This window comes from Peromyscus eremicus, chromosome 6 (assembly GCF_949786415.1).
Source record: "Peromyscus eremicus chromosome 6, PerEre_H2_v1, whole genome shotgun sequence".
Lineage (NCBI taxonomy): Eukaryota > Metazoa > Chordata > Mammalia > Rodentia > Cricetidae > Peromyscus > Peromyscus eremicus.
In genome coordinates, this window is record NC_081421.1 from 71,885,460 (window position 1) to 71,908,949 (window position 23,490).

The window sequence follows — 23,490 nt, forward strand, 5'->3', positions numbered from 1 at the left end:
AGAGTGAACGCTGAAGCTACATCCTTAGTGAGTGTCCTCTCAAAGAACTGATGGATGAGGAGTCAAAACAGAAACATGTAGCCAATTGTGGCTAGAAATCGTCCTTGGAATTTACTTTTACTCCCAGAAACAGATGACTCTTCCTTTTTTTTTTTTTTTTTTTTTTTTTTTTTTTTACCATAGAACACTGTCCAGTGAGCCGAATTGGGGCTCCCTTGGTCTGGCAGGGCAAAGGAATCAGAACTGGCTGACAAAGGCAGAGGATCCACTTCCAGATGATCCCTTGCTAATGTGAAACCAGGTGGGGCTTCCTAGGCTATAAATGCCCTGCTTGAAAATGGTGCTTGTTTCTCTCTCCTGATATTGTAGTAACCAGGAAAATACTCTTAGGTTTGGTTTGTTGTATAGAATTTCAGCATGGTCTTGTCTCCTGATCCTCGTACAGGAGCTCAGTCCTAATCAATGTCATCCTACGAACATTATTAATTAATGTGGGGTGAGAAAGAAGTATTGATGCTGGATGAGACTTTCATGTTGTCTGTGATACCAAAAGGCAGGTGAGTTACTACCCAGTTGTGACAGGACACAGTTTTCTTTCCTCTATACTGTGTCCCCACAGCTCCCTCAGGTTTATGATGTCTGGTTGAGCAGACAGGGCCTCTTTCAACTGTGGGTTCTATAGTAACCTACTGACCCTGTTACTGACCCTGAGCAAGATGTTGTCTGTGACCAGGTGATGCTGAACTGAGGTACTCCAGGTCAATCATCTAGTCCATGCTTGGGCCCATCTCTGTGGGAGTGACATTCTGTTTCTATTCTGACTATGGCCTTAACTGGATATAGAAAGGAAAGCTGGAATCAAGATTGACCTAACCAACCTTCTCCAGATTAGGCATGAAATCTTTTTATTGTTCTTTTCTTTGAGCTTCACGAAGCAATGGGAATTTTCTCAGACAAGCAATGCTTTGAGACTGTGAGAGGGGAAATGGAAACATTGGTGAAATTCTAAGTTACAGGAGGCTCTGGGCAGTTCAGCCCCAGAAACTGAACCTTTGGTCACAGCAGCTGAGGCACAGCCTGTGTGTCTCTGGGTAAGTGTTCAGGGCAAAAGTTTGGGACAGGGCCAGTGCCTGGCAAGGCTTTGGTGACCTGAAGACAAGTTGGCCAGTGTGTCAAAGGGAAGTGTAGGAGTTGGGTTGTATCTTAGACCCTTTCTGGAGAGTCTGACAACTTCAGGGCCATGTCCCTGCCATGGTCACATCACTGAGACGTTGTGTTCCGTGTCCCCTTGTGCTGCTCCACTAGTGACCCAATCCATTGAGAAGTTTTCCGTCTGGCTTCCTCCCAGCTGACAGGTGGCTCATAGCCCAGATCTCGCTGAGCTTTCTTGTAGGAGAAGGTGAACACACTATTTGACAGTGTGACGAAGCAGCGGTTAAAAGGAGGCTGGTAACTGTAGATTGGACGCAGCAGGAAGCTCACAGATTCCAACAGGAAGGCCAGACCGTAGAGCATGGGTAGAGGAAGGCTCCAACTGGAATCCAGGTGAATGCCCCAGTCCTTGCTCAGGTTGTAGAATAAATCAACAAAGCTTTGGTGAGGGGTTTCATCTGAGATGTAGTAGAACTGACCTTGGATGTTTGGTGACTTCTTGGGGTCTCGTAGGCCCCTGGCTGCCAGAATGTGTGCCCAGGCTGCATTACTCACAAACACTGGGTTGATCATTGAGAATCTGGCAAAATTGTCAAGTATGCCATTGTTCTTGAGTGCTCTATTTACTGCATATGAAATGTGTTGGCTCCCTTCTCCATAGATGAATGTAAGTCTTAAGGCACAAGTACGCAAAGTGCCACCATCTTTCAGGCTGCTCCCATTGGCTGCCAGCACTGCCTTCTCAGCCATCTTTTTGCTGTATGGGTACGGATAAGACAATGTGCTTTCATGATTGTCTTCCTCGCATCCATTCTGGATGATCTCCTTGTAGGAATTTGGTCCAGCCACAGACACTGAGCTGCTGTAGATGAAGACTGGGACACTGGCTTCCACACAAGCATCCAATAGGTGCTGAGTACCTGAGTATGGGAAGTTTACCATTACTGTTAGGAAAGAAGCTGAAGGGTCCACTGTGGAGTTAGATTCATCCCCACCTCAACCCCAATAGAAGGGCTACTATAGATCTAAATACATTCTAACCTGCTCTTGACTCAAATTGCCATTCTATAGCCACAGAATAACCCCCAAATTAAAAGAGGTGACATTTCGCTTCTGAAAAACAGGGGATTTCTAGGTTTTTGAGTTTATAGAGCTCTCTCTCTGTCTCTCCCTGTCTCTCTGTCTCTGTCTTTCTCTCTCTCTCTCTGTTTGAATATAATTATTTTTCTTTTCAGTGTTGGGATTACACCTAGGCTCTTCCACATGGTAGACTAGACCCCTCCCACTGAACCTCTGTCCTGGTTAGCTTTCTGTTGCTGTGATAAAGACCAGGACCAGAGGAATGTGGGGAGGGAACAGTTTCTATGGCTTCTATGTTCCCATCGCAGTGTGTCACTGGAGAAAGTCACCCAGGAACAAAGGCAGAGACCATGGAGGAATGCCCTTTACTGCTTTGCTTCCCATGTGCTCAGCTTATTTACCTGTATAACTCAGGACCACCTGCCTAGGGGTGACACAGCCCACAGTGAGCTGAGCCCTCCCATATCCATCACTGATCCAGAAAATAACCCACAGATATAACCCCTGGCCAGTCTGATGGGAGCCATTTCTTAGCTGAGGTTCCCTCTTTTCAGGTGACCACTATGAATCAAGCTGACTAAAATGAAAACCAGCATTTTTATTCTGAAAAATACGTCCCCAGATTTTTATTCTGGGAAATTATTTCTTTATGTTTTCTAGAAACTGACATAAAAAATTCCCATTATTTTGAGGACTTTGCTCAGTGATTGAGTGTTTGCCTTTTGTCTAGGTTTGATCCATGAAACAACAACAACAACAACAACAAATTTAAAAAGGCTCCTCCTCCAAATAAAAGCAAAGAGTTACTTATTTTTATGTATTTCATTTCATTAAAGGAGGGCTGTTTTTAATCCAAAAATTCAAGTTACCGTATTCTCAGAAGTATTTCAGAATTTACAGCATGCCCACTCAGGTATAATATAGAGCCATTATGTACTTATTTTATTTTATCTTATTTTATCTTATCTTATCTTATTTTATTTTTAGGATGGAGTCTTATTCCTACGTAGTCCAGACTGGGCTCTAAGGTGTGATCTTCCTGACTCAGCCTCCTGAGTGCTTGGATTACAGATGGGTACCACTACATCTGGGCATGCAGTATACTCTCATAATAGACATTAAAGGCTGGTGTTTTTTCTCATTTAGTTGAGACTATTACACAACTGAGAATCTGAGTATTTATGTAACAACGTGCAGGGCAGGGTATGAGGGAAGTAACTGGGTAGAAGTAATAGGGAGTCTTTTGAGTTGGTAATGGCCATCCCCAAATAATTAGTTGATTTGGAAAAGGAGCCCAAGTCACTAAATTTGGAGGTCACATGGAGGATACATGCCAAACAGGACCTTGGAAAACAGTGGTACTAAAAAGACTGACTTTTGATGGGGGGTCAGAGTGATCATGTTATATGGCAATGTCCTTTATTAAAGTATATTGCAAATCTATCTTCCAAGGAATGGGAATCTCAGGAAGAGACTCTGTGCCCTGGCTAGGACCAGCCTTCAAGAGTGGACTAACACTGATCTGAAGAGATGACCTTGTAGAAATTGGAAAACCTTTGCTGTTGAGAAAACGAAAGTGCTGGATCATTGTTCCTTGCAGACCCCTGTGGAGAGGCTTTGGTGTCTCTCTACTGAGGAAAGGTTAGGGTCTGGTCCAGAGAGGCAGTGTGTGGGAGCCCAGCTGGGAGACAGAACACAGATAGAAACACAGGATAGCCTTGGGTGGGCCTGGATCATTATTCACCCCCACCTCCTGTCTTTTCTAAGGGGCTATTTATAGGAGTACCAAGGGGTGGAGTAAAAGACCTCCCCCTAGCTCAGCCAAGTACAGACCCTTTCCAGTCACCTGGTCACCACGCACCATGGGGTCAAGCAATCCTCTAATGCAGCTCTGTTGGGTAAAGCAAGCTCAGATCTCACTAGGATATCAGCTTTGATATCATTCTGAAAGTTTTCCTAACAGTTTGAAGTCAGAGCCAAATTCATCAGTGGCTGTAAGCTTGACTGAGGGTAAAATTCCCTCTTCTTAATTTTTTAAAGCTGCTTTTTAAGATTATTATTTGAGCCTCCACAACTCCCCCTTCTTGGTATAATAATGGGCCTCCCAGGTCCCCCAGATACACTGTGCCTGTCTTGGGTTGTTCTTGATTAATTTTACATACACAGATTCAGGAAGCTATCAAGAAGAAAGTGGCCCATCTTTGGTTACCAGCCTCTGGCAGGAGGGGGTACAGAGCCTAACTTAACTCTGACTCAGGTCCCTATTAAGATCTTGCAAACATCCACAGAGATCTCCATAGCTGCCCTACCTCCCAGGAAAGGAGTAGAGGATAATAAAAATGGGATATCCCTTTTGGAAGAGGTCTAAGGTGATTACAGCAGTCTTAGCTGCACCAAGCCTCTTTTCTAAATCATTACTCTTTCCTAACAGATGTTCAATAAAATTTTCAAGAGACTATTTTGATTCCCAGGAAAAAAACAGTCATTTCAAACATTTCAAGTATCCACTCAAGTAATCAAAACCATGCCAATTATAAAGACACTTACAAACTAACTCGATTGTGGGAGGCCTACCCCTTTCTAAACAAAAACAGAAGGAGTGGAAACATCTAGGAAGAAGACAGAAAAACTCCCCTAATTATGATACCTTTGCTTAAGTTTTCTAGGGGCCACTGAGACCATAAAACTATATTTTGAGCTCTCATAAAAATATATTCAAATATATCTGAAGGTAAAAAGTAATAAAATCAATTCTAGTATGAATATCACTATACACTTTTTACAAACTTACATTCAACATTTTCATTTTTTACATTCAACATTTATACTTCTTACATTCAATGTTTACACTTTTTACATTCAATATTTACATTTTTACAGGCTTAATTCAAAAGGAATCTCTATAGAACTATTTTACAAACTTATCTAGAAGAATCTCTTAACAGATCTAACTTACATTCAAAATCAAATTCTATTAGCAAACATCTAGAAGAGATTTCTTAACAGAACTATTAACAAGACAGGAAGTACTCAAATCATTTCTGAAGCTCAGGGTTAATAGTCAGCTTTGATATCATTCTGAAAGTTTTCCTAACAGTTTGAAGCCAGAGCCAAATTCATCAGTGGCTATAAGATTGACTGAGGGTAAAATTCCCTCTTCTTAATTTTTTAAAGCTGCTTTTTAAGATTATCATGTGCGTTTCAATGATTTCAATGTTTCTCTCTTGCATTTCAAGCGCAACCCAAGATTCTTATTATTATTTTTTTTTAATTTGCCCATAAGTTTTTTTCTTTTTTCAGACCCAAAGCAGTTTCTCAGTATACGGACCTCTTTCCCTAGTTTTCTAAAGAGTTTTAAAGTGACTTGTTGACAAACAGTATTAGCTTTTAATTGCCTCCTCACAGGAAACTCTTCACTTATTTCTAATTCTTGAGAGGCAAGCTAACAAAGCTTGTGAAAAAAAATAGCATTTTGAGCTGGAAAAACACTGAAAAAACAGAGTTTTTGGGCAGTACAGTACCAGTATCTCTTTTACAGACTTCCTTTCCCAAACTGCCTTTCTCTATATTGTCACACTGTTACAAACCACTTTATGGACTACATTTTCCAAGCTGCCTTTTTCTAGATCATCATGCTGTTATGAATGGACTACATTTCCCATGCTGCCTTTCTGGCCTACCACAGTCTGGTTACCATTTACATGGTTTCTGTTCATACTGAAAGTCAAGATCAGGTGAATTTTTTGACACAGGAGGTTTCTGTTCTCCCTGAGCTGCTGGCATTGACAGGTGTACTTCCTTCACCTAACATTTTCTCCAGAGTGGTCCACACCTGCCCACATGTGCACACTCACACAGGCCTTTTGGTAACCCTTTGCCCACACCTCAGCCCCCATCGCGCCCCCCCCTTGTTTTACTGGGTCAGTGAAAAAGTAAAGAGAATACTTGAAAATAGAGCTTTTTAAAACAAGATTTCCCATCCGGCCCCCATAGAGAAAGAAAAGAAAGAGCTTTTTCAGAGATGTTCTTTTCTCAGCCTTGGGTGCTGCACAACCTTACCTACTGTTGGGGCTGGTAGTCCAGCAGGCCATTCTCCTGCTCCCATTGGCCTTGTTTGTATGCAAATTTTGCCTTAGCTCTTGCCATGCTGCCTTTATAGCTGCTGAGAACTTAGACCCTGCTTTTTGATGCCAGCAGCTTTTTACCCTGGGTCCCGCTCTGCTTTTGCTGTGGCTCCATCCTTCAGTGGGGAAGCTGACCCACTCAGATCTCTGCCTCTACTCTCCCAAGAATTGATTGCTAGGCTCTAGCCACAAGGGATTTTGGCGAGGGTCTAAAGTATCTGCTGTTTTTCTAATTTCGACTGGAAGGGGAGATAGGACTAGCAGAGAGGATTTGCCCTGTTCCAAGTGGTTGGTTGTTTTTTCTAGAGCAATTACAGGTGATTTTCCCATACTGATAGATGTTATTTCCAGGTGATTTAATTTTTGCCATTACAGAAAGAGAAAAAAAATCTGAGAAGGAAAGACCTGAAGAGCTTCCAGTTTGAGAGAGAGAGAGAGAGAGAGAGAGAGAGAGAGAGAGAGAGAGAGAGAGAGAGAGATTACTAAGTTTTTCCCAAGAAAGCTTTCAGTTTTTGAGAGAAAGATTACTAAATTTTCCTCAAGACTTCTGTTCCCTAAACTTGGCTTCACGGCCAAAGAAACTAATTCTGATGGTGAATTTATCATACAGTAACAATGTCAGTAGAGTGAAGAGTTTTATTTCATCTGCATCTATCTCAGGGAAAACTCTTTCCTCTGCCACCCAGGACTTAAATCTAAGCTGTTCACAGGCCAAATCTTCCACAGGAATCTTTCTCTGCCCATTTTTCTCATTTATGAGAGATTTTTCTCTGATTTCTTCCCCAGGAGTTTGTATTCATAGTCCCATAGTTGGAAAAATCAAGGAGATAGTTCCTCTATCTTGTTGCTGATATGGATTCACAACATGCCCCCACGGTTAGGGCATGGTTGTGCATGCCCGGCGGGACCTAGTCACTTCCGCCTAGTCATTTCCGGGTCAAAACATCTCACTTGACCAGGATCCCATGGCTTTGCGTGGTAGTGTAAAGTGCAACCATGTGATCTATGTGCATGCGTGGAATAGCCACATGGGCGTGTGTGCACAGGCGTGGCCCAACCTTTATAAGCTGGCGCCATGATTCCTGGCTCCATCTTTACTCACGTGTCCTTTCCACAGGCCTGTTCACCTCTGTCTCTTTACCTTATCTTAATAAAACTCTTTTTAGTGGATTCTGTTGTGTTCTGTGACGTTTCCTCGCAGGGTAAGAGTGATGCAGTAACCAACATCTGGTGCCGTGACCAAACAGGTGCTTCCGGGCTCAAAGCGCCCGGAAACCTGTAAACTGGGGAGTCTGCTCCATCCACGACAGACCACTGTCCATTTGCCTGGCTGAAGGAATCTGCATGCAACACCGCTGCTTTGATTGGCGAGTCTCCCACTTTTCAGCCAGCATAAATGGTTTCCTGAATCTGTGGGAATGACTCCTGAGCATCCGGCATCTCACTGAGTATTCTTGAAACTGGGGAACCCCCGGCCAAGGTCTTTATTGGCTACGGTCAGCCCCTATCACAGGCCTAAATTTCTAGCCATCTCCCACGTCTGCAGTTTGAGATATTCCTCGTGGTTGGACCACCACAATCGGGTGCGTCCTGGGGCTGTGTGAGAGTGGCACGTTTTTCCGTCTTGATGAAGTGGTAGATGCTGTTCCAGATTCCTGGGGAATCCTTGCTTCACACAGTGTAGGCCCCTGCTTTTCAGCTGATGAGCCATCTGCAGCCTGTGCCTGGTGAAGATCCGTCCTTGGCCTTAGGGATGCCTGGGGCCTTGGTTCTGGATCACATTTGTTTTTTTTTTTTATTTTTTTATTTTTCTGCCTCTCTGCTCCAGACATAGGAAATAAGGCTCCCAACCCCATCAGTCCTACCTCTCCCTTAGGCTGTCTTCTTGAGGCTTTAAAACCCCTCAGCGTAATGCCTTACTTAAAGATTCCTAAGCTTATCCATCTCTGTACTAAGAGATGACCCAAATATGCTTTAGAAAATAACAAAAAATGGCCACCAAGCGGATCCTTAGATCCCGATATTCTACGGGAATTATCTAATTTCTGCCAGAGAACAGGCAAATGGAAAGAGTTACCCTATATCATAGCTTTCTTCTTTCTCAGTGCTAAACCTTCTCTTCTGGATTCCTTCTCTCCTGCTCATAAGCTCCTAACTATGCCTAAACCAGAGGATTCTCTGACTCTGGAATCTCTGACTCTAGATCCTGCTAATGAACCTCCACCTATCCGACCTCCGGCTCCTACCCCTACTCCTAGGGTGACTGTTCCTTCAGCTCCTCTTCCAGATTCCTCTTCCTCTAAAGCCATTTCTTCCTTGGCAGCAGCTGTTTCCAAAGGCCCTGCCCTGATTCCAACCTTCCCTCCTCCTGCCACCCGTTCTTGAACTGCTAAATTGCCTGATTCCAGCCATTCAAATCTGTCAACCATTCTCCCTTCGTGAGAGGTGGCCAGTGTGGATGGACTGAATAAGGTCCATGTTCCATTCTCCCTTGCAGAACTCTCTCAGATAGAAAGCAAGCTGGGTTCTTATACTTCTTATTCTGCTTGCTTTATTAAACAGTTTCAATATATAACTCAATCTTATAGTCTCACCTTTCATGATATATACATGATACTTTCTAATAATTTACTTCCTGAGGAGTGCAGGTGGGTATGGGAACAAGCTAGGACCCATGCAGATGAGGTTTACCAGAATAACCCCTCACACCCTCCAGAGGCTGAGGCGGTTCCTGACCAAGAACCACACTGGGACTATAACACCAAGGGTGGCTGTCTAGCCAGAGATAGGTTTATTACCTGTCTCCTGACAGGCCTCCGTAAGGCTTCCCTAAAACCAGTAAACTATGAAAAACTAAAAATGATAATTCAAGATAAGGATGAAAATCCATCCCACTTCCTGGAGTGCCTCACCAAGGCTCTACTACAGTTCACTAGCTTAGACCCAGAGATCCCTGAGGGTAGGCAGCTCCTAATGACCCACTTTGTCTCACAGAGCTTCCCCGACATTAGGGCCAAACTTAAATGTTTAGAGAACGGCCCTCTGACCCCATAGGCAGATGTGCTAGCGATAGCTTTAAGGTGTACCATGGGAGAGATGAGAAGGCCCAAAAAAGGAACTGCCAGATGCTGGCAAACACTATCTAATTGGCTCCCCAAAAGCCATCTGATCCCTGTTTCAAGTGCAGGAAAGAAGACCATAGGGCCCGGGCTTGCACCACCACCCCACGAAGGGCATCTATAGGGCTTGTCCAAAATGTTGCCAAAAGGGTCACTGGTCAACTGACTGTCCTAATGTCCCAAGCGACATAGGAATGCCAGATGAAGATCACCCTCCAGATGACTTTCTAGGCTTGGCCTACAGCGAGGACTGACGCTCCCTGGTGTCCGCCCTGGCCACTCCCATCTCACACAGGGAACCTAGGGTAGTGATAAAAGTAAACGGGTGCCCTATCTTGTTCCTTTTGGACACCGGAGCTACCTACTCTGTCCTGAGAGAGTTTTGGAGGCCTACCTCTCCTTTTCATCTCCCTATTGTCAGGGTTGGGGGACAGCCTTACCTGCCTCATCAGACACCACCACTTAATTGCATTTTCAGAGGCATCCCTCTCACACACACATTCTTAGTGGTGCCAAGCTGCCTGGTACCTTTAATGGGAATGGATCTTCTAGCTAAGGTAGGAGCATCCATTTCTTTTGCTCCACACGTTCGCCTCACCCCAGACGTGCCATCAGCTCCTCTTCTTCTTCTCCTAGCCACTCACTCTACTGACTCTAACAGTTCTTTTCCCTTGCCAGCCTCTCAGGTAGACCCAAAAGTCTGGGATACCCAGAACCCTTCTATCACTAGGTACCATCTGCCTATTACTATCCAGCTACAGGACCCTACCAGATATATCACCCAAGCTCAGTACCCTCTCTCACTCCAGAGCCTAAGAGGACTTAAGCCTATCATTTCTGACCTTCTCAAGAAAAAGCTGCTCTGCCCAACCTCTTTACTTTTAACACTCCCATACTTCCAGTTAAAAAGTCTAGTGGAACCTACCGCCTGGTTCAAGACCTCCGGCTCATTAACTCTGCAGTGGTCCCCCTCTGTCCTGTAGTGCCTAACCCTTATACTCTCCTGTCCACTATCCCTTCAGGAACCTCTCACTTCTCAGTTCTAGATCTCAAAGACACCTTCTTTTCAAAATATCTTTGCTTTCACCTGGACTGACCCTGACACTCACCTGTCCACACAGCTGACCTAGACTGTTCTGCCACAGGGATTCAGAGACCGTCCACACCTATTTGGTTAGGCTCTGGCCTCTGACCTGCTTTCTCTGTCTCTCCCTGGCTCTAAACTAATACATATGTAGATGATATTTTACTCTGTAGCCTGTCCTTATAGGTTAGCCAAACTAACACCTCTGCTCTCCTAAATTTCTTATCCAGCTGAGGTTATAGGGTATCTCCTTTTAAAGTTCAGCTGTCAACTCCCCAGGTCACCTGTTTGGCTCTATCCCTTCCTTCCTCCAACCTACAAGGCTATTACTGTAGACAGGAAGCATCTAATCCAGTCTCTTACAGTCCCTTCTACTAAACAGGAGATTCTGTCTTTAGGAATAGCTGGCTTCCTACGGTCTTGGGTTCCATCTTTTTCTCTCCTTGCTCACCCCTTATATGAGGCAGCTCAGGGCTCACCACATGAGCCCCTCCTCCATCCTGTCACTAAACCTTTCCAAAAGCTCTGACAGGCTCTTCTTCAGGCCCCAGCGCTTCATGTCCTAGACTTAACCTGTCCCTTCTCCCTCTATGTAGCAGAGAAGGAGGGATTTGCCCTGGTAACTCTAGGGAATCAGCTGGGACCCTCCTTTATACCTGTAGCAAAGAAATTAGACCTTACCAGTCAGGGCTGGGCACCTTGCATCCGTGTCTTAGCAGCTGCTGAGCTCCTTATTTGGGAATCAAAAGATAAGTGATCCTTTGGGTCACCTATTACTGTCTTCTCTCACCACAACCTGTCCCATCTCTTAGCTTACAAAGGCTTACAAACTTTACCTCCTTCCCGGGTTCTTTCTCTCCAGGTGGCATTGCTAGAGGATGCCACACTTACTTTCCAGACCTGTCCACCTCTTGATATTTCAAGCCTTCTCCCTCAACCTAATGCTGACTATTGTCTTTCTCATTCCTGCACTGAAACCTTAGAGGAACTGTTATCTCACCCTTCACACATACAGGAGGGCACATTGCCTCAGGCTACTTATACCTGGTACACAGGTGGCAGCTCCTTTTTATATGAAGGGACCGGTAAAGGGGGTTATGCCATAGTGTCAGATACTGAGATAATAGAGGCACAGACATTACCCCCACACACCACTAACCAACAGGTTGAGCTGATAGCTCTCACTTGTGCCTTCCAATTGGCACAGGGACAATCTCTAAATGTTTACACAGACTCCAAATATTCTTTTCATATCCTCCTGTCCCATGCTGCTATTTGGAGGGAGCATGTCCTTCTCACAGCAAAAGAGGGATCCATATCTAACTCAGGGCAAATAATGGCCATGCTAGAGGCTTCCCACCTCCCCAAGGCCATAGGAATTGTCCACTGCTGGTCTCATCAGACCGATAGCTCTGTCATCTCTAAGGGAAACAACCGGGCTGACCAAGCAGCCAGGACAGCAGCCCTCCAGGGCCAAGTCTCACCCCGCCCACCACAGGAAATCCATACAGTACAGCTTACACCCTCACAGGCAACTCCTGACAATAGACAAATTCTTTCCTATCTACACCAGCTCTTTCATCCTAATAATCTTGCTCTGTCTCAATTTGTAAAAGCTCACCTGCAGCCCTCTGAGGACTTACAGTTCTTAAGAACTATTACTGCCTCTTGTGAGATCTGCCAAAAAACAGATCCCAATACCAAGTACAGGAGTCAGCCTTTTCCTACCCACCAGGCTAGAGGTTCCCTTCCAGGGACTGACTGGCAGCTCGATTTTTACCTATATGCCCACTGTCAGGAAAGTTAAATATCTCCTTGTGATGGTGGACTCATTTTCAAATTGGGTGGAGGCATACCCAATTTCTAATAAGTGGGCCCAGACAGTTGCAGACCTCCTTCTCCTTTCTTCTCCGAGAAATTATTCCTTGGTTTGGGGATTCTGCTTCTCTTCAGTCTGACAATGGCCCGGAGTTCACCTCTCAGATTTCCCAGATGCTAGCTAAGGCTCTTAACATTCTTGGCATTTTCATATCCCATACCGTCCTCAATCCTCAGGAAAGGTAGAGCATACGAACTGGTCTTTAAAAACTATTCTTACTAAGATGTCACAGGAACTTCACCTCGACTGGGTAAGATTATTGCCTCTAGCTCTTCTCAGGCTCAGGGCTCTTCCTAAAAAGCCTCTTTCAATTTCTCCATTTCAACTAATGTATGGAAGGCCAGTTTTAACACCAAGTCTTCTATCCAACCCTCCAGCTGTTCCAGATAGCCTGTTAACCCTCCTGCTATGTCACCTAAGGTCTATCCTATGGAGCTTCGCAGACTACTCCTTACCTCAGCCATGTGACAATCCTTGCCTACCTCCAATCCACATCGGGGACCAGGTTCTTCTTTTTCCTCCAGGCCAGCGCCCTTCACCCCTTTTCTATAAGTGGCAGGGACCCTTCAAGGTAATTCTTGTGACTCCTACAGCTGCTAAACTCGAGGGCTTTCCTCACTGGGTCCACCTGTCTCATCTAAAACCTTTTATCTCACCTCCATCCCAGAAAAATCTCTCTTCATATACAATGAAACAAACAAGGCCTGGTTCTCTCAAGCTCTAGAGGACATTAGGGTCCACTGCCTTGTCACCAATTCCAGAGGAATAAGGTATCACCCCTTCCTTTCCCAACTAGGGCCACACAGAGATGGAGGCAAAAGGACCATCAGAAATATCCAAGCTGTAAGGAAAAGTGTAATGTAACAGTCTATCATTGATAAATACTCAGCAACTAGTCACCTGTGTTTCCAGAATACTAAACTAATGAAGGGAACAGGTACCTTAAATAAACTATCTCTAATAAACCTTGTCTCAGGTAAAAAATAAAGCAGAGTACTAAAACACCATAATATTCATTAATTCTCTCACAGCCACTTTTTAACATGTCTCCATCTGGACAGGCCAGATCTACGTCAGGTAAATGTCAGCTCCAAAAAATAAAATAATAATGTTTCTTTTCTCTCTAAGCTTTTTCTATGTCACCAGTATCTTGTCAGACAAAAGGTTCCCAGCCACACCATGAAGGATGGACAGCTGCAGAACAAGGGACGACAGAACTTCGTCCCAGGGCTCCCACTATCACCCAAGGACTTCAGAAGCTACCCTCCCCATTTCCCCAAGAGCCAACCAACGTCCACCATTCAGTTGGAAGCAGTCTTTGGGAGAAATGATGCCCCATACCCACTCACCCACCATTTTTTTTCTTTTTTTAAAAAACAAGAGTCCGGGATGATATGGATTCATAACCCCCCCCCAACCCCCCCCCCCCACACAGTTAGGGCATGGTTGCGCATGCCTGGTGGGACCTAGTCACTTCCGCATAGTCATTTCTGGGTCAAAACGTCTTACTTGACCAGGATCCTGTGGCTTTGCGTAGTTGCATAAAGTGCGCAGTGCAACCATGTGATCTACGCACATGTGTGGAATAGCCACATGGGCCTGTGTGCACAGGTGCGGCCCAGTCTTTATAAGCCGGCGCCATGACTCCTGGTTCCATCTTTACTCACGTGTCCTTTCCACAGGCCTGTGCACATCTGTCTCTTTACCTTATCTTAATAAAACTCTTTTTAGTGGATTCTGTTGTGTTCTGTGACATTTCCTCGCAGGATGAGAGCACCGCAGTAACCAACAGTTGCTTATCTTATCCTAAGTTTTTTCTATACAATATTCCTACATTCTACCTTATATTTTTCCCTTAATTTTTATAGATAGAAATTAAGAGAGAGAGAAAAAAAGAAAGAAATGTAGAGAGAGAGAGAATTATACACTGCAGCCTCACTCACTTTTAACTTTGGCATTAAGCCACCTAATTTTCAGTCTCAAGAATAAAATACTGTCACCTTTATTTTTAATTCCTTATCGGGCATGCCCCCTTACACCTGAGACACCTCCACTCTCCTTTTGCCAAGTCCCCTATTCCTGTCCTGGCACCATTTGTGGGAGCCCAGCTGAGAGACTGGCTCCCATATTTTATGACAGGTTACTCTTGAGGAGTGAGGGATAGGAGATATTAGATAGAAGGACAGAGGGGATGGAAACAGATAGAAACACAGGATAGCCTTGGGAGGGCCTGGATAATTATCCACCACCCACACCTATCTCTTCTAAAGGGCTAAGTAAAGGAATGCCAAGGGGTGGAGCAAAAGACCTCCCCCTAGCTCAGCCAAGTGTAGACCCTTTTCAATCACCTGGTAACCATGCACGTGGTCAAGCAATTCTGTAATGCAGACCTGCTGGGTGAAGCAAACTCAGATCTCACTAGGAAACCTTTGTGGGTATTCACGGCAGTGGGTGGATGGACATCAGGCATTTGGAGATGGAGTCCACTCACTTTGGCATGGAGGAGCAGGAGAACTTCCTGGCTGTTGAATTGTCCTGGGTGTGGCTTTATGTCTTTTCTCTCCTCTGACTACCTGTGGGGCGTCTGTTCCCTCCTCTCTCAGCCCAATCTCTTCTTCTAAACATCAAGGACAACCGCCCTGAGTTCTGCTAGCTGGGCTGGCAAGCAGAGGCATCTGACAGACCCAGAGCACAGCAGGTGTTCCATGGCTGGCACTTCTCTTCCTGTCCTCATGCTATTTGACCATTCTGATTTTTCCCACTCTCTCCATATCCTCCTGAGACACTGTACCTTTCAGGTTGATATCCAGGACGGTCTGTCTGGGAATGGCACCCAAGATGTCAAGGGAGGCAGCGGTGTGGATGATAACAGAGACACCCTGGCAGGCTCTCCTCAGGCACTGGGCATCCAGAAGGTCTCCCTTCAGCACGGTCACCTTGGCTTTTGTCTGGAGCTCTGAGGAACACAAAGCAGGTCATTGGGAAGCTTTCAGCACAGGATGGAAGTTTCCTGACACAGTATCAGTGATCTAGGCCTTCAAGGGCAGCCAGAGTGAGGAGATCCTGGGAAGGAGGCCTTTCTACTGAAGGAATAATAATTGCTCAACAGTCAGAATGTATCATTTGTAGGGAAGGAGGAAGCATCCATGTCTACCCCTCCCTTTGTAGAAAATGAATTTAAGCAGTGAGATTTGATTTGTGCTTTGCACATAAAAACAGATTTATGGGAATTCATATAGTGATTAAAATGACCAGAGAGGTGGTGGTAGTTAAATGTAAAAAGGGAGAACTAGGATTTAATTGATAGAGAACGGGGAATCACTTGAGGATTCAGACTGAAGGAGAAACAGAGGCAGAGTCCTGCCCTGGGAAGCTGTAACAGTGCTCTCAGGTTGCTAATGGACAGGCATGAAGACATAAGAGTAACCTGGGCAAGTAACAGGTTAATGAGATTGTGTCCTCCAGAGTTCCAGTGAGGAGGACCCAGAAGAGGGAGACATGAAGATGGAAAACTGAGCTCTGCCCCTGACATATCTTGATACTTTCTGAGTCTGGGCTGAGCACAAATGAAGAGTGAGCTCAGTTACAGAGAGGAAACTGGAGCCCCAGTGAGAGAACTCAGAACGGGCTCCTATGATGGGTTTAGGGGAGCATTTCTTATTGGATAGACACATTGTAAGTGAGGCCACCTCCAAGGGACCATAGTACATCCAGGGGCAATGGATAGCTTCAGGTTCCTCTTCAATATATAGGATGGTACTAAAATCACAATGTCACCCAAATTAGTTCACAAAATTGATGGTGTGGCACATGCAGCCAGTATCTATACCCCACACTGGCTTGAGCTTCATAATTTTCATGAATTATTCATAATTCACATGATTTTCTCAGTTTGCAATCTCCTTTCACAGCTATGTCATGAACTTAGGATTCTAGTGTCCTTGGTATAGGTTGGGGAAAGTTCAGAAAGCTCCAGGGACATGTCTAAGGACAAACATCTTTCCAGTGAAGGCTCTATTGTCCCTCTGCCTCCATCCAATCCATTCCCACATCTGTATGCACTCTAAGAGGAGGACTCATTCAGAATAAACTCTTTTGAGACAATCAGGTCAATTAAATTTGCAATGAATGCCAAAGAATTCTTTGATAGAGGCAGAAGTAGAAATCCAGAGCTGGAAAAATCCTTCTTGGGACAGATTACAAACTCCCCTGAATGTGTCTACTGTAGCCCCTCCTCTCCCCTGTCAGGGAACTCCAGGAAGGCCTTGACATAGAGGATGAAGGGTAAAAGCCTTCTGGGAAGGAGGCAGGTACCAGGATGTGAGTCTGTTTCTGTGTGATTTCTCCTCCACTCTTCTTAACAGCTGACTTTAGACAGACAGGGTCAGAAGATTTGCTGTGACAGGGCAGGAGGAGCCCAGATACAGGACCAAGTAGACTCACACATCAGTTCTTTGGGGAGTCTTGAGATACCAGGAGGTGACATCTTTGTGCTTTGTGGTAGGGCCACATTTCTCACCTTGTCCAGGACACCATGGACTTGGCAGTTGTTCTTCACTGCCACATCATAGAGCTGATGCTGTGCTGTGAGCTGCAGTAGGAGATCCAGAAAGAAGCTACCACACTCCAGCCTTTAAAAGGACAGAGGTTATCACCAGACCTCCTGGACCCCTACCCTACTTTGTCTTATTTTAGCTGTGGGATCTTGAGGAAGTCAGTTAACATTGTTGCACGCAAAGTCCGATGTCCCCAAAGATCATCAAGAGACCAATCTGAATGCAAAAGCAAAAAGGTTTTTAATTTCATGAGTTCAAACCCAGGTCCCTTTTACAACCATCGAAGCAGTGGAGTGAGATGGATCTTAAGCAGTTACAGGATAGGATTTTTATAGTGGTTAGGGTCGGGGGTCAAGGGGAATTCCAACTCTGTAGAGTCACAAGCTCAGGATTGGTGCCTACTTCAGGTTGGAGACGCTTGGTTTGAACAGATTGGAGTGTTGCAGCTACAAGGAAATTGCCGTATTCTCTAGCAGTTTATGTCATGCCCCTATATTGTTGGCAGACAAACTTTCTCTGACAATTAGACATTCCATTTCTTATCTGCAGGAAACTTGCTCCCTCTGACATCTATGGTATGTAATCTGTCATATCCTTTAGGTTATGGTAGGAAATATCTGGAACTCATTTTTTTTTTTATGTGGCTCTTAATTGTCTTCGTCAAGGGGCAGCACATCATCTGATGAGTTTCCTAGGGCCTGCTGCACCCAGCCTAATCTTCTGGTGGGTTTCCCAGGGCTTAGGATGGAGGGGCAGCACATCCTCTGGTGGGTTTCCCAGGGCTTAGGATGGAGGGGCAGCACATCCTCTGGTGGGTTTCCCAGGGCTTGCTGGCCCCTGTCTGACCCTTCTCTGAGATGGCTGCCCCCTGTCATCTTCTCAAACATCTGTGTTGTCTCTTTGTCTATATTGTCAGAAGACAAAATTCCCTTTGTTTTGGGATCTCATGGGGGTGGAGAAATAAGGAGTTTTCATTATTAAGATGTCTCTGACACAATAGGACACCAGGATTCTCTCCTCTTACTGAGAGGAGGGAGATTCAGTTGAGCAAAATGCCTGCACATGATGAGGCTGTAGGCAAGCCTGTAGGGCATTTTCATCATTAGTGATTCATGTGGGAGGGTACAGCCCATTGTGGGTGGTGCCATCTCTATGTTGTATAAGAAAGCAGGCTGAGCAAGCCATGAGAGCAAACCAGTGAACCCCACCCTTTCATGGCCCCTGCATCACCTCCTGCCTCCACGTTTTTGCTCTGTAAGTCCCTGTCCTGATTTCCTTTGGGTGATAAAGAGTGATATGGAAGCATAAGCCAAACAAATATTTTCCTCCCCAAGTTGTTTTTACTCATGGTGCATCCTCACATCAATAGTAATCATTACTAAGATTCTCTAGGTTATTTATTTCTTTGTTTGCTTTTTTGGAGACAAGGTGTCTAGGTTATTTGTAAGGAAGTTAAAGTAGTGAAACATGAGGCAGAAATTTAAGGTTTATGTATTTTAGCATTTTGTTGTATGTAAAAAGAATCAGCTGAGTATGGAAGGGAAATGTGAAATGTTTGATAAGGATTTATGAGGGTATATATAAAATCGGAAAATGTGTGTAGAAGAAGTCAGAGGTAGTTTTTTTCTTTCTTTCTTTTTTTTTTTTTGGGTTTGCTTGTTTGTTTCTCTAAAGATAATGATGGTCCCAAATTATAAAAGAGAGATAAACCCAGAATGAAGGAAACAGTTAGACTCGTAGTGAATGGTGTAGAAAGCTGCAAAAGGATTTCAGAAAGGCACAGGACTTCTTGTAGGAGGCACAGAGGTCCTCATGCCCACAGATGAGCACTAGGGGATCCTGGAATGTTAGCACACAGACTTGTTCCTCCAAGGGAAGGAATGCATAACCAGCTGTCTGTCCAGAAGGCTGGGAGCAGATGTGCTTTCTAGTCTAGTCAACTTTGCACAGTCTGTGTGCTTGAAAATCACACTCGATCCTCCCCCAGACCCATGTCATAGCTTGATTTTCCCAATCTATAGAACCCATCTTAAGGAAGGCATCCCATGTACTTTATGAAATGTTTCTATGTGATCATGTCTGATACTTATTTTGCTTACTTTGTTCCTTAAGGTTTGTGTATGTATGCTTTATTGGGCAAAATTATCACAAGAAAGTTTTTGCTAAATTGTGCTGTGCTTAAATACACCAAAATTAAACTATTCAGTGTCAGACTCTAGAAACTGGAACCAACACCAGCTATTTAGAGGTATTGAACTGCCTTCTTGCCTCCCAGGGACTGTTACCCTATTAGCATTAGTGCTCAAAGAGCCTCCTGAAACTTCTGGGACAGATGCACATGAGATCAAACAGTATTGACTCTTGTAGACTATGAACAGATATCAAAGAGTATTACCGCCTGCATAACCTTTGATTCTCCATGTTCATATTGGGGAGTTTTCCCAATAAACAAAAAGCATAGGGTTCAATAATCAATACAGGAAAGAGCAAACCCAACAGAGGTTTCTTGCATCTGATCTTAATAGAGAACTATGGCACCTCCCGCACCTTTTTGGTAAAGGTAGGCCATCTATATTCTGACCTCTCCTTATCTTTAATTGTTTTGGTGATTTTTTTGTGTTGTTTGGTAATTTTACCAAATACTTTAACATTTTACATATTTTACAAACTAAAAATGTAATGTTTTTAATTTACTACTGACTTTGAGATTTCAGGAGGTCCTGGAATTCCAAGGGACCTATATGTTAGACCTATATTTTCAAATATGCATTTATATATGTCCAAAGGTTATATAAGATCTCCAGAAATCTGGCATGTTTGAATGTATGTTTTGTTATCAGTGTTCTTATAATATAACATTTCTACATGCTTAAAAAAGTCAACAAATTAATTTTTTTCTAATTCCTTTAAGGAAAATATGGAATTGTATTAAAAATGTTGTTCTGCCTGAACTCTATTATGCACATGGTATTTGTTTGGTTCTTGTTAGGTTTCTCTGTCTCTGTCTCTTGGTGTGTGTGTGTGTGTGTGTGTGTGTGTGTGTGTGTGTGTGTGTGTGTGTTTTCCTTTTAAAACTATTCTACTTCATTTACAAAAAAACAGTCAAGGGAATTTGGTCTGGGTAGACACCTGTGTGAGTTTACTATGTTCTGTGTGTCTTGGTGATATCTCAGCTGTTACTGTTGCAACTATCTGCCTGGGCTCAGAATTTGCCTCTGGGATTTCTGGCCACTGAATCTAGTGTAAAAACAGAGATTCATAGGTCATTTTGTTATAAATAATATTGAAGTTGTTTTATGCTATTCTACTTTATTAAAAGAAAAGCTGAGGAAGTCTAGCATGGTTAAAAATCTGTAACAAAAATTAACTTAAAACTTGTAACTCTAAATTGGAGCTGTTCTGGGAAACAACACATGGTTCTCCACCATCTTAACTAAACAAAGTGTAGTCAGGAGGCTGGCAGCCATCTTTGCTAGGGTTGGAGAAGAGCAGGGTCATGTGACTTCATTGCCATCTTAACTAAAGGTGACCACATGGAATGGGCCTACCAAGGAGGCAACAACAGGTGTCCAAGATATTTTGGATTAGGATGGATTTTTGTATGATAATAATTCTTCTATCCTGAGAATAAGGTTTATAGAAGATAGATGTAAAACAATGCTAACTTAATGAGGTATTAAAGCAAGGAGGTTAGATATACATTCCTACATCTGTCTCTGTTGGCCTGAACAGAACTTAGGTCAGGAGAGACCCTTTGCCAGACTGCTTACATTTTCCTCTTAGTGGCATATCTTGGCAGGGCCCACTGAAATGTACCCACATCACACTTTGTGTTTGTTTGTTTGAAGACTCTCTGAATGGGCAAGGTTTGGAGAGAGAGACAGGAATGGGGCTTCTCAGACCATGCAGGGACAAGTTGGAGGTTCCAGCTGAACAAGACCCTTGCAGCTATTGCTTGTTAAAACTCTGAAGACTATTACTTTAACACAACAATACTGGCCCAGTATCTCAAGATCGTAATAGTTCCAACAAAATAGATAAAATTTAATGTGAAGATGGATTCCAGGTACATGTAGCCCAAGAACTACTCTTTCCAAACCTTTGTCTTAAGGTGTTTGGACACTGAGTTGTGGTGGTTTGAATGAGAATGGCTCCCATAGGTTCCTATCATGGAATATTTGGTCCCCAGTTGGTGGAAAGGTTGGCGGTGTTGCCTTTTTGTAGGCAGTGTGTCCCTGGGCATGGCCTTTGAGGATTCAGAAGACTTGCATCATTCTCAGTTAGTTCTCTGTCTTGCCTTGTGGGTCAACATATGAGCTCTCAGCTATTGCTACACTGCCTGCTGCCTGCTGCCTGCCCTGCTCCCTGCCGTGACAGTCATCAGCTCTAACTCTCTGAAAACTCCAAGTCCCCAACTATCTCTTTCTTCTACAAGCCGTTTTGGTCATGGTGTCTTATCCCAGCAACAAAAAAGTAACTAAGACAGGCCTCAGTCACCTTCCTTCATTATAGGACCGTATCACACCAGCTCCAGGTATTGGTTCATCTTGGGAAGGAAGGAAAATAAAAATCAAACTATACGGTGTCTGATAAGAGGTTTTATACAGAGCCTATCTGACAAAGCTAAGGAATGGGTGGTTGGGATCCAATCAAAGGGGTTGAATGAACTCTGGAGAGTATGGAGGAAGAGATGCATTCATAATGGCCTCACACTAGGAGCAAGGGTCCTTCACAAGCTACATCCACAGAAGGATGTGAGAATGGAGCAGCTGGGAAATGACTGTCAGCCCAGTGCTTGTACTTGGCCAGGGGTGGGGGAGAGATAGCAGAAAAACATAAAGTACCTCTCAGTAAAGTCTGTAGACCCTTCCTTTGAGGATGAAGGACAGAGAGGAGGAATGATGGGAAAGACATTGGAGGAATCCCCATGACACATATGAAGTCCACCTGGTCCTCAGTCTGTTTCTATCTCGTGTATATGCTCTCTAGTGCCCCCCTCTCTGTCCCTCCCTACCTCCTTCATCAATTTACCTTTACATTATAATCACTTCCTGCTATGAACTTCACTCTCCCCTACTCTTAAATAAAAAGAAACTACAGCTGGGCGGTGGTGGCACATCCCTTTAATCCCAGTACTTGGGAGGCAGAGCCTGGCATATCTCTATGAGTTTGAGGCCAGCCTGGGCTATAGAGTGAGTTCCAGGACAGTGCAAAGCTACACAGGGAAACCCTGTTTTGAAAAACCAAAACCAAACCAAACCAAACCAAAACAAAACAAAAAAAAATAAAAACAACAACAAAAAAAGAAACTACAAAGTGGAAAGAGAAGGTTCAAAGGAGGCAGGTTCCCACTGCTCAGGTCTCCAGTTTAATAATCTTTTGCTAGTGTTGTACAATATTGCCATGTCCAGACCTTTTAAGACAGAAAAGCTTCCAGCAATGAGAAAACTGATCTACAATGTCTAAATAGGAGAGCAGCATGAAGGCCCAGGGCCTGCCCATGCCCACGTTCTCTAGTTCTGGGTCAGACCAGAATGCACTTTTTCCAACTATGCAGTGCCTTTTATGCTGTCTCAACTGTGATTACTCCTGCTGAGGCTCTTCACAGATCCACTTGTTTCTTACTTGGTGACAAGGAAGCCCTCCCCATGCCCAGTCCATGTTCACCAGCTTCCAGGTCACTACTTACTGGATAATTCCTCCCTGTGTTTTGGAGTGAAGGACCTGAACAAGGCCCTGACCTCCTGCAGCTCTTTCTCCTGAGCCAACAAGCGGATGATCCTCTGGCCCAGAAATCCTCCTGCTCCTGTCACCAGGCAGCTCCACATAGGCATGGTCACACAGGAAGCAGATCTCAGCGGCCTCAGGTGTGATGTAACGTCACCCTGAGGAGGGATAGAAAGAGAGGTGCAATGGGTACAGAGTCATGGGGTTCTTACTATAATGACATAGTAGAAAAAGATGTTCTCAAGATGGTTCTTGAACATTTCTCTCATAACGTTGCTTCCATGATTCTAAAATATCTAGGTTTTCTTCAAAAAACAAGCAAAAGATCAGTTCTGCAGCAGACACCAGATGTGCAACCTCTAAGTCAGGTCAGCTCTGACAGTGAGACACTGTCAGACCTCACATGTCAGGCTGTGCCCCAAGGTTGTCCCTCTCACATGAGATGCCACTTCCAAGCCTCAGACTGTCTTACCTGTGCTTCTGAGAAAGCGTGCACACACTGGGGTCCTACAAACCCTCACTGCATATGGTTAGTTCCTGCAGCTCCTCTTGGACTTCAGGGACCAAAGCTTACATCCATTAGCTTTTGTAGTATGAATCTTAAAAGATCTTATAAATAAAAACAAACCTGGAGCCAGGTATTGGGGTGAGTGCTGGAAGATCCGAGAAGTAGAACAAGTCACAGCCACCTTACCTTGCCAACTTCTCAGCTGATCCTGTTTCCTCAACTAGAAGCCTCTGAGTCCTCATCTGAATGGATCTCAGCTGA

At 44.3% G+C, this 23,490-nt stretch overlaps 1 protein-coding gene across 2 annotated transcripts; it reads right to left on the reverse strand.

Annotated features, from left to right (window-relative positions):
• Nucleotides 1-1,260: 1,260 nt before the first annotated feature.
• Nucleotides 1,261-22,828, reverse strand: LOC131912596 (NADPH-dependent 3-keto-steroid reductase HSD3B3-like). 2 transcript variants are annotated; one of them, XM_059264904.1, is made up of 3 exons: nucleotides 22,684-22,828; nucleotides 15,230-15,394; nucleotides 1,261-2,072 (listed from the first exon to the last, which is right to left on the reverse strand). In XM_059264904.1, the coding sequence occupies exons 1-3, from the start codon at nucleotides 22,826-22,828 to the stop codon at nucleotides 1,261-1,263; spliced, it is 1,122 nt and encodes a 373-aa protein (XP_059120887.1). The 2 variants fall into 2 exon arrangements, with proteins under 2 accessions (XP_059120887.1, XP_059120888.1); XM_059264905.1 differs by lacking the exon at nucleotides 15,230-15,394.
• Between the last annotated feature and the right edge of the window lie 662 nt (nucleotides 22,829-23,490).